This window comes from Hydra viridissima, unplaced genomic scaffold (assembly GCF_058129835.1).
Source record: "Hydra viridissima isolate aposymbiotic clone 2 unplaced genomic scaffold, HvirCarnegie_v1 scaffold_7, whole genome shotgun sequence".
In the NCBI taxonomy this organism is placed as follows: Eukaryota; Metazoa; Cnidaria; class Hydrozoa; order Anthoathecata; family Hydridae; genus Hydra; species Hydra viridissima.
The window spans coordinates 11,140,886-11,152,807 of NW_028324306.1; the positions used below are offsets into that span (position 1 = coordinate 11,140,886).

Below are 11,922 nucleotides of genomic sequence, written 5' to 3' on the forward strand. Positions count from 1 at the left end.
ACAATAAAAAATTGCTTATCGACTGGTAGTGTCAATGATAAACCTTGAATTGGGCGTCCAAAAAAACTGTCAGCTCGCGATGAAAACATGCTTTATACGCTAAGCAGACGCAACCCAAAAGCAGGAGTATCAGCTTTGAGTGCAGATAGTTCGCTTGTAGAGAAAACAGTAAGTCGTACGACAATAAATAAGTTATTACGCAAAAAAGAATTAAATTCGTTTCATGCTGTAAGAAAGCCTGTGTTGTCGTTAACCGATCGTCTAAAACGAAAAAAATGGTGCAAAGAGCATTTAAATTATTCAGTGGAACAATGGAAAGTGATTATCTTTAGCGATGAGTCGAATTTTGAAATTATTAACAGAAAAAACAAGAGATTAGTTCGTCGCAAAAATGCGGAAAAATATTTGAAGCAACACATACACAGCCGTATTCAAAAAGGTGGTGGCTTGTCGGCATATAGGGATGCGTATCAGGCTCAGGCGTTGGCTATTATAAAATATACGAAGGAAGATTGAACCAGTATAGGTATCGTGACATTTTGGAAAATTCGCTTATCCCTAGTTGCGATTTATTCCAGGCTGATCAAAACATTGTCTTGTTATTTCAACAAGACAATGCTCCTTGTTATACAGCACATTCAATTACCAGTTCGTTGAAAGTAATATTCGACTCATGACTTGGTCAGCACGATCACCTGAATTAAACCCGATCAAAAATTTATGGAGCTAGATGGATTATTAACTGACAAAAAGTCTTTAATAATGTTAGTTAATAATCTAACAAAAAATCTTTTGTTAGATTTTCAACTGATAGGTTTTCTTGACTAGATTTTCAGCCGACTACAAGCATTTATCAAAAACAATGGGGGTCATATCCCATGTTAACATACTTCCATGACAAAAAATTAATGAGTGCGTTTAAACTTTACTGCACTTTCTTCTCATCAATTTTTTAATTTCTTGTGTTTGATATTACATTTCAAAAAAGGTTTTGTGTTTTCTTCTTTCAAAAATGTGTTTTTTTCTTAATTAATAATTGGCTAAGAAAAAAAAAAACAAAAAACGAAGACCCTGCATCAGATTTTCTCTTTGCACCAGTCCAAACTTACCATAACTTACAAAAAAAACAGGTGCGTTTAAACTTTCTGTACAAGGTGTATATCGTTTGTCAAAACAGTAAATACTTATTGGTTAAAATCATGGTTTGAACTTGTTCTTACTACTTATAGCTAAAAAAATGTTCTCGTTTGTTATGGTTTGAACTCGGTATAAATATGAAAGATATTAATAACGAACTTGTTAAAGTTAAAAAATACTTTCAAAATACAAGAAACATCTTTAAAAAAATATTTCAAAAATAATTACAAAGCTAGTGGACTTCGTCTTCTAAGTAAAGACATCAAAAAGATCTGGACATTTCGAGACTATTATATATGAACTTGTTAAGCACACAATATATCTGATCAATTTATTTTGTATGCGAACTTGTTAAGTACGCAATCTAATCAATTTATTTAAACTTTTTCTAAACATGTTACAATTTCCCTTTTTTTGTTTGGAATACTTATGTATAAATCTTTATACTTTTAAAATCACACATTTTTTTTTTAATTAAAATACAGTTTATTTAGAAGTTTAGTTATTACTAAATTCTTTATATAAAAATGTCTGATAATTAAAGTATATAATAGCACTTTCCTTATTAAAATAATTACGGATGTATTCATGTTTTTTACATATTTTTTTTTTCTAATTTATCATAACACACCAAGAGAATTTAGAAATTACTTGCTCCAATTTTAAAAAATGTAGTTCTATTTGGTACTTTAAGTACCTTTTTTTGTGTGCGCCTCTCCAATCTGCTAGACCTTCCAACGGTCCTGGAGCTGGTGTCTTCTTATTATACATTACAAGCAGATAGAAATGAAGAATCAAAAAAGAGCTATAGCTAGATTTTATCAAATTGCAAATTTAAAAATGATTTAAAAGAAATATCAAGAATTAACTCAACCATTAAAAAGTCTTTTAAAAAAATACCATTTAAGCTGTTACAAATAAGAATCACAAAAAAACTACAAATAGATAACTTTAAGTACTCGATTGTAATCGATTTCAAATGTAAATAATGCTTCACAACGGATATTGAATAATGCAACGATTATTAGACAAAGAAATTACTTTTATCGCAATAAATTACTAAACATTTTTTTGTTTTAATTTTGCAACGATCGACTGAAAAAACGTGATCTTTTATGTAAAATATTGGGAACAGTTTTTTAAAAAAGAAAAATTACAAATAAATTATAATCAAGACTAGCTAGAATTGGAGTTAAACTCCATCTTGTTCGAGGATTGATCGAGGATTTTGTTAGTATAATGAAGTGACTATACAAAATTTTGAAAAATCATAACACACCATACATATTATAGTAGACTTTTTTTATATATCTTTTTTATCAAATCTTTTTGGAATTTAATAATAAAGAAAACACTTTTTTTTCTCGGAGTGAGAAAGAAATTTGTTAATAGATTTCTTTTGTGAAATTTTTCTGTGTGAAATTGTAAAGTTTAATAAAAATTTTTGTTCAACTTTACCACGAAAAACTGAAAATGTCTTATGTACATGAAAAAAGCTGATTGAAGAAAAGAAAAAAAAAAAAAATCAAACTTTCATGGTGAATATTTAAAGTAGAGGTGTCCGGTGCCTGCTCTGACTTAAATATTTACACAGAAACGTGTCGTGCTCGAATTCAATTTATCATTTTAAAAGAAAGTATAAATGGAAAAGCTAAAGGGTTTTCTCTTTAGCAGTATTTGTCTCTACTTGTTTGAGAAAGCGTAAAATCGCGCAAGAGTTACTACTGAAAGCAAGAACTAAATTAATTTATGATAAACATTGTGAAAGATTGTAATCAGAAGACAGCTTGAAGTTTAGCTAGAAAAATTTATGTTAAAACACAGAAACAAATATAAAAGTACAGAAAAAAAAAATGTAGCTAGAAGAATTTATATAACGAAAGGATTTCTATTGAAAAACTTTAGTAAGAAAAAAGTTAATAGATTTTTGTTTGATGAAGAAAAATAAGGTTGCCAAAAAAAGTGAGTGAGACCCAGGGCAACTAAATTTGGTGTGCCTCTGGAGACCAGAGACTGTTAAAAAGAAGAAGGGGAAGCACTATGGTCGCCGCAGTTTGACAAACTTCTTTTTGAGCTTTATTTTATTAAAAGTTATTTTTCCTACTTAAAAAGTTATAAATTTTTTTCTTTAATTTACAAAAAAACACTTAAAGTTTTTTTGTAAATTAAAGAAAAAAATTTATAAGTTGGTATGTTAACAAAAATGACAAATCAAATTAAACAAATTTTAGTTCACTACCTTATTGCCCATATTTTTGTATGGGCGATAAGGTAGTGAACTAAAAGTTGTTTAATTTGATATTAATATTTTTTCCCCACGTTACTATTTTTCTTAAAACCACTTTTGATGAAGCAATATATACAGTATTGGACAAAACATTTGCAACCAAATAATGCTAGTTGAGTTTCTTTATATAAAAGTGCTGCATTTTTTCAATTTAGAGAAATAACTATGTAACTGTTTAGAGACAAAGTTCTTCAAGTTTTATTCATCACAAAGTTCATTATTTGTACACGAAAATTAATAAATTAATCAAAAGTATTAAAAAAAGTTGATTTCCTTCTGGACAAAACAAATGCAACTCGACAAAATGTTGACCAAGCTGTATTTCGCTATCAATATTTCGTGGCGAATCCTTTGTTGTCGATCACAGCCTTGCATCTTCGAGGCATAGATTCGATCAGGTGATCAATGAAACTTTGTGGAATCGCTGCCCAGGCCTTTTGGATTTGTTCAAACAGTTGATCCTTATTACGAATACCTTCACGATTAATTCTGCGGTTGACGATCTCCCACAGGTTCTCGATAGAGTTGAGATCCGGAGATTGAGGCGGCCAATCCATCACCAATAGGTGGTTGTCTTGAAACCACTGCTTGACTACTTTTGCAGTGTGTTTCGGATTGTTGTCTTGCTGAAAATCCCATTTTATTGGCATATTCCATTCAGCATGAAGTAACATAACATCTTCCAGGATATTTTTATACATGAAACGGTCCATTATTCCATCGTTTCGATGTATTGGACCTAGACCGTTAGCAGAAAAACACCCCCAGACCATTATATTGCCTCCACCATGCTTCACGGTCTAATGGCAGTAACGTAAATCGAGGCGTTTTCCGGCCGGTCGACGTACACGGCAAATGCCATCGCTCCCAATGATGTTGAACTTCGATTCATCACTGAACAGGACAGTTCGCCATTTCTGCACATTCCAGTCAATATGAGATGTAGCAAACAGGAGTCTTTTCTTCTGGTTTTTTAGTGAAATCAGCGATTTCTTTGCAAGGCGTCGAGAAAACAATCCGGCTTCAACAGCACGTCGTCTGATTGTTCGGTCCGATACAGGCAGCTCTAATTGCTTTTGTATCCCGACTGATAATATCCAGGGATCCTTCTTGACGGATCTGACGATCATAGAATCCTCTCTAGAAGTGGTGGAACGCGGTCTTCCACCTTTGCTACCTGCTGCCAACTTCCCCGTAGAACGATATTTGGAACATAGTCTTGATACGGTCCATTTTTTCACGCAATATTTATCACAAATACTTTTTTGTGACATTCCACTTACGTAATCGCCAATAATTTTCTTTCTTAGTTCCAATCCAAGACTGTCGGGAGCCATTTTTGCACTTGAAGTCATAAAAATGATAAAAATAAATAATCACGCTTCTCAAGGCTTACCATGTTACATTTACCTTGTGATGATACAATAAAGCTCTGTGGAACAATGCTTCTGGAAACTTCTGGATACTTCCTTTAATTATTAAAAAACTTCCGTGACGTTGACACGGACCAGACTTAAGAAAATGAAACAAACCAAAAAAGTTGCACTTGTTTTGTCCGCTGCAAAATGGCACTTGTCAACGAAATTCTACCTGTGTGCTGTCACCTGTCAGCTGATTGCTCATGTCATGGCATGCTATGACTCCAGACTCCTGAACTGTTTGCTGTGGTAGTATAGTTCGTTTCGTTTTTAAGACATGTAAAATTAGGAACACTTTTTAGCATTGTTCGATGTTGGTTGCAAATGTTTATATATATATATATATATATATATATATATATATATATATATATATATATATATATATATATATATATATATATATATATATATATATACAACAAGACCTATTAAAGACACAATATCATTATAATATTTGTACGTCATTTTTAATTGCATCTAAACAGAAATTCAGAATCTCTCCTGAGTCATCCATTAACATACCTCTGACGGTTTTAAGTTCTACTTTGCTGTCGCTAGTTTTCTTACCACTTTTTGAAGAAAGGTGCAGCAATAAATCTTCAATTTTTACAAATAAATTCTTGGGAGGATTATCGATTATATACTCGTTATGTGCGATGATTTCGCCCATCTTGTTTCGATATTCAATTAATCGAATACCATTAATCGTATGAAACGTAAAAAACGTAGGATTTTCTTCATAACTAAAAGTTTTGAGAAAACTTATATTTGCAAGTTTTTAAGAAATAATTCATCAAATTAATTAAAATAAACATACACGTTCAACTTTAGTCCAATACTGCCGACATATTCTCCTGCGCTCCCAAATATAGATTCTACCCAACAGTTCTCAGGTATTTTAAAATGTGCTACGTTACCACCGGTTCCACCCATCCAACAAGACGACTTCTGATTAGTTGAAATCTGGATTCCGTCAACCCACGCGCCTGTTCTTAACGTAACAGAAGTGATGCGCTCATTCATAGAAAAGTTAAAAATCGAACTTGTAGATGTAGTTGTGCCAAATATTTGTGAGTATATTTCCTCATATTCATCAAGCGTACCTATAAAGGAAAATTTAATACTAACTTTTTTTTATGATGAGATATAACAAATCAATCACAAAGCACAAAAAACTCTTTTGTTGAAAATTAAAAGTAAACTAACCTTGATCCAAAAAATTTCCATTACTTCGTTCAACTTTTTTTCCGATAAATTGTATTCCGTGTAAAAAACTTTCCCAGAAAAAAACAATTCCTTTTAATTGTAAACCTTTTTCTTTTAACCAAATCTTTGAATCAAAAAAAGTTTGATTAATCTGAGCACATGGCCCGGAATTACCGACAGGGCCCATTCTCCCAGGAAAACATAGGACAGGTGTCAGTTCAGAAGAATGAACTTTGTGACACACCGTCACACATTGTGACACATCCGTTGCAATGGAACTGTTTAAGTTGAACCATCTGAATGACCAAAGAAAATATTTTTAACCTTTAATTTGTTTGTGTTTAAAAGAACTAATATTTAAACAAATATTGAACCCACGAACATTAGAACGTATAGAAACCCACCAACATTAAAACGAATAGAAACCAACATTGAAATGTTACAATTTCTGGTTACAGGTAAAATGTAAATATTATGAACTAGATTTCACATAAAGCTTTTATTATATAATTATTTTAAATACTATTTAAACATAAATATTACAAATAAGTATGTAAATTATTGATAAACTTTTGGTTATATAAATAATTTATATTTTTGTTTGTTCTTACTTGTGATAATTAAGAACGACTGCGGATGCTCGGTGCCAATGAGCTCCTTTGTACTTATTTTTAGGATTTTCAATCGACAAACAAGCTGCAAAAAAAAAAAAAAAAAAAAAAAAAAAAAAAAAAAAAAAAAAGCTAAAATTTAATCAATCTAGTGTCTCCCTTATTAAATTCAAACTCTTTCCTTTAGGCAGTAAACTACAATTACAAAAACTTACCATCTTGAGTTTCGGTGACTATGTAAAAACAATTCATGTCGTCGTGGCCTCGCGCCATGATACCTGATGACGTGTGCGCTAAATCAAAACAATGGCCAAGTTCATGAATGGCTGCTCCGAGACTAGTAGAGTAATTCGCCCAGTGGGTCCCTCTACAAAAATAGTATTTGAAAATTAGATTTTAAATATTTTAAAGCTATACAAGTTTTCAACATGTAAACCATTGAAAACGTCTTGAAACCATTTAAAAGAAATGAGAACCTTCCATAACTGTCATCAAACATGGTCTTTCTATCAATCAATGTGTTATCTGAAAACCTTAAATTCAATTCTTCTAAGCACGCAGCCCATGTGTGAAAAGAGCCAGTTCCAAACAAAGCCATTTTTCCACCACCAAGTGCTGCGTGTCCGGTTACATACGACATAATACTACTTACACTAAAGTTGTTTGCTTCTTTAGGAACCTCGTAACGAGTGCATGACATAAAACACAAATACTTGGTGTTTTGTTTATTGATTTTATTAGAAATCTCTAAAAGAAGAGTATTTTGAAATCTCTAAAAAAAGTGTTTTCAAAATTTCAAAGAAACTATTAAGAAAATTTTAAATTTTAAAAAAGGTCTCTATGTAAAACTTTAAAAAAACGGACTTCGCACTTTAAGCTCCTAGAGTTAATAGCAAACTGAATCAACTGAAAAAATTGTTTACGAAAAGTTCACTAGAATTTTTATTCTTTAGCATCATAAACCGGAGTATCTGTAATTTTTGTTTTTTGATTGTAGGAAAAAAAAACCTTCAACTTGCCTTTATTGAAATAATCATAAAGTCTGTCAGAAGACATGGTTTGAGCTTCGTTTATATCTAGCTCGCTTCTAAAAACTACAACATCCACAGCACCGATCTCAGTTTCTTGTACTTCAAAGGTTTTTCTAGAAAACGCATGCTCGTAAAGTGATTCCGCGAAAAATGTCTGGATCAATCTAACATTTAACTGAATCTTTTTAACGGCTTGAGCAACAGTGTTATCGCAATTTTCGTTCGGTGATATAAAAGATCCATCGCTGTTTTTGCAAACAATATACACAGGAAGAACTTTTCTAAATAAAAAACACGAATTTATTTTTATTTTCCAAAAAAATCCTTTAGAGGTATCAATATACACAGATGATCGAGTAACTAATAATATATAGTAATGCAAAATTTTAACACATTTTAATTTTGTCTACGAGAGTTATTCAATTTTTAATACTTTGATAAAGAACACCAATAAAACACGAATTTAATCATAGTTCTGTGTTCATTTAGCAACAACTTTCTTAAATGAATGATATAAGTTGAAGCAAAACCATTTAAAATTACCATCCACTTGCAGATTAATAATTATTTTTAACTATTCAAAGTTTGTCTCAAATTAAAAATGAATATTAGATGATTATAACATTAAAAAATTAAATCCTACCCTCCCCCCCCCCCCCCCGCTTTTTTTTATTGATTCCTTAATTTCAAAATTGGATTATCATGTTTGTTTTTAAATCTGATTACAAATCTGTTGCAAACAATTAACCTTCATTTTCTACATTTTCTACTTCACGTAGCAACATTCAAAAAATCTAACAAAAGTAAAAATAACAAAGCTGTAAAACTTTTGCATTAGTAAAAATGTGAACTTAAACGTTTATGATTGAAAAAGTGCATAAAAAAAAAAAAACTTGTGAAAATGAAAGTGGATTTCAATAATAAAAAGATTTCGAGAGGAGTTTGTGACAACTGTTTTCAAAAAAATTTGGCTAAGATGACCAAAATGTTTCATTGCCTGCATTATTTAATTTTGACTTATCCAGATAAAGCCACACACTTGAAATTCTATGAATTACAAGATTTAGAAAAATTAAAGCTGAATGAAAAATATCAATTTAAAGAAAAAACGAAAAAACCGAAAAATCTTTGCTCGTTATCAATCTCAATAGCCCCATTCTCACAACAAACTAAAAAAAGATGAACAAAGGGTCTTACAACCATTGGTCGAGGTCTAAACCACTCCTGTACAGGTAGGACAAAGTGTCAAAACTTGCAAGGTTTCAAATGATTTAGTTGGAGCTGAACAGATTGCATCATCAGTCATAGCTAGTAAGCAAGAATCACCTTATGGCACAGTTAGACTCAGCCAAGCAATTGGAGGCAGGTCATTTCCAGTAACTCCAAGTAACAGGTGCCCATTTTTCATTGAAAAGTCTTAAAGATTAAGTCTCAATAATTAGATCTTGATATTAAATAACCGCAATAACTAATTTAAAACTAACTATTAGTTAGTTTTAAATTAGTTATTAAAGCTAACTTTAGTAAAAGTAATTATTGTTTGATTTGTTTAGAACCATAAACACGCATATTTTTGGCCAACGCTCTCAAAATCCAAGATATGGTGAATTTTCAGTTTAATACAGGACTTTCTTACTATTGAAATAAGGCAACTTGGATCTACATTTAATAAGTCAAAAGGTTACAGAATGATTGAGCTATGTTTTCGTTAGAAGTTTGATGCTAAAGGAAAGAGGCTCTCTAAATTCTTCATATCGTCAAAAGTCAGCATTTCCAAGGAATAAAGCACAGCAACTCAGAACACTGACGTTATTTATTGTAAAAAATTAGTAGAAAAAACCAATCATGTGCTGCTTGAAAGAGAATCTTTAACAAATCATCTCATCAAGCTTGGAATTGATTGTGAAGGTTCATTTTTGAAAACGAGTGTTGATGAAATATCCACTCCTAAACAGGAAACCTTAAATTTACTGATAACTTCAACTGCACAGGACACAGGAGTCAAGCGCCATTTGATCAAGTTTAAGAATCCAACAAGAGCATTAAGAGATTGCTTGATTTGATCAACACAAATGTGAAGTTCATCATTTCATGTGGTCTCAAAATTACCAATCACTTGTGTGAAATTAAATCATATTCAACAAAACACCAAATGCTGTTGGTGTTGAATAAATCCAAATGAGTCTCAAGGACATTTGGAAGTCTGAGAAAGACCACAACTGGTTTGTTACAGTTGAATCAAAAATAAGTAAGGCCAAGAGAATCAGCAATGTGGTTGAAACTTCTTTAGCCACTGCCGAAGACTTCGAACTTGTTCTGGATTTGATCCAACCAATGGAACTTCATTTTCTCTTAGGTGTTGTTAACCACCTGTTAAAAGAACTGCTGGACTGCCGGCCAGAAGCAAAGAAATCAGTACAGTAAGCTGTTTCAGAATGTCGACATTCTTCAAAGAATGGCTGAAAAACCATGTACCTCTCAAGTTTAAGGTTTCATTGAAACATTCTTTAGAGACATTGAAACGTTGTTAGTTCATGTTTTGAATAAACTTTTAGATGACAGTTATCTTACAAAAATTTTTATAGTTCAAACAATAATGCTCCGCTTACCTGTCACTGTAACCCGTAAAGCATATGCCATTTTTTACGATGTTCTAGATTTCATCAAACGCTATGGCACTTGAATTATTCGAAATTCGAATCAATGGAAACATAAAAAGCAAACAAATCGCAACCAGATTATGACTCAAAGCTTTTGCAGTGCATTGTCGATAACAATAGCAAACATTTGTAAAGTCATTGAAGAAACTTTATCAAATATATTTTAAATACATATAATTGGAAATTTTAGAAAGAAAAATCCTTTCAATAGAAACAAGTTGATCGAACTGGAATCATTTGTACAGAATTCATACTCAAATGAATGTTTAGTTTGAAACTAATGAATTGAAAGTATTGTTCATCAAAATTTTAAAAATTGAACATTTCACTCGGACAACGCTAAAAGATTTTGGTTTTTCGCATAGTTATTCTACCTTGTGGCTATTCATACCTACAAAGGGTTCTCTTGGGAATCGACATTAAACCTGTTTTTTACAGACCGCGTAAATAGAATTTAAATGTCGTCAACTGACAAGATATCAGAACTTACGAACATTTACTATTATATAAAACATTAAGCTTTGAGCTTTGTGCATCGTAAAGTGTCATCCTGGTTGTACACTTCTATACAAATAAGAGGATATTTTCATGGTTTTTTTGCCATCAGAACGCAATTCCATTTTTTCGTATTTCCTAATTATTTTACATTTATCATTAATAACAACAATGATATATGATTAATGTTGATATATAATGATAACATATGATTGATATTTATATATGATGATGATGATGATGATGATGATGATGATGATGATGATGATGATTGATATTGATATATTTCCAGTTCCCTTATTTAAAAACGAAAAATCTATCACAAATACCTTGGATTACCAGATTTAACATGTTTAACAAACATCTTTAAAGGAATGCAGTTTTCGCTCGTCAAGTTAATTTCATTCAATCCAACTGTAAGCTCTGCATACACTTTGAAACATCCATTAACTACGGGCCATTTGCGAACAATCCCAGTAGACGTACAATAAAGCCATGAAACATTTTTATTTGTACACACTCCGTGGAGGTATAAGAGTGGGTAAGTCACAGCATTTTCGGTTTCATTTTCATCAAAGTTAAATAGTTTAAACATCATGTAAAAAAAAAAAAAAAAAAAATTCAAAAACTAAAATATGATCGATAGCAAATAAGAAAATCACTCTCAACGAAAATATCAACGAAAAATGTATATTTTTTGTCATGCACACACACACGCACGCATACTCAACAGTAAATATACATTAAAATTACAATTAAAGAATGAAGACACTGGCGAAAAGTATTATGAGATCACAAAAAAAAAAAAAAGATTTACGCTTTCTTATATTAAAACTTAACCTATTGTTTTTAGCTACCTAGCAACTACTTTTGCACCTCTAACTACTCGAAAATCGCTGTATGTCAATAATGGAAGAGTTTGATTACAAAGGATGTTAGGATGAAATCTAAAGGAAAAAATCACAACACCCACAAAACACTAACTAGCACATACATACTGAACAGCGTCGGCGTTAGTTAACAGATCATTTAAAAAGGAAAGTAATTTTTTGTGTGTAAACAATTCGAATGCAA

The 11,922-nt window shown here is 31.4% G+C and overlaps 1 protein-coding gene across 2 annotated transcripts; it reads right to left on the reverse strand.

The window, feature by feature from the left end:
• Positions 1-375: 375 nt before the first annotated feature.
• Positions 376-11,663, reverse strand: LOC145184645 (uncharacterized). 2 transcript variants are annotated; one of them, XM_090093124.1, is made up of 9 exons: positions 11,178-11,663; positions 7,682-7,974; positions 7,139-7,409; positions 6,878-7,029; positions 6,663-6,747; positions 6,052-6,347; positions 5,663-5,948; positions 5,368-5,588; positions 376-695 (listed from the first exon to the last, which is right to left on the reverse strand). In XM_090093124.1, the coding sequence occupies exons 1-9, from the start codon at positions 11,444-11,446 to the stop codon at positions 643-645; spliced, it is 1,926 nt and encodes a 641-aa protein (XP_089949250.1). In that variant the 5' UTR covers positions 11,447-11,663; the 3' UTR covers positions 376-642. The 2 variants fall into 2 exon arrangements, with proteins under 2 accessions (XP_089949250.1, XP_089949249.1); XM_090093123.1 differs by lacking the exon at positions 376-695 and having other exon boundaries at positions 5,290-5,588; positions 11,178-11,644.
• Positions 11,664-11,922: the final 259 nt, after the last annotated feature.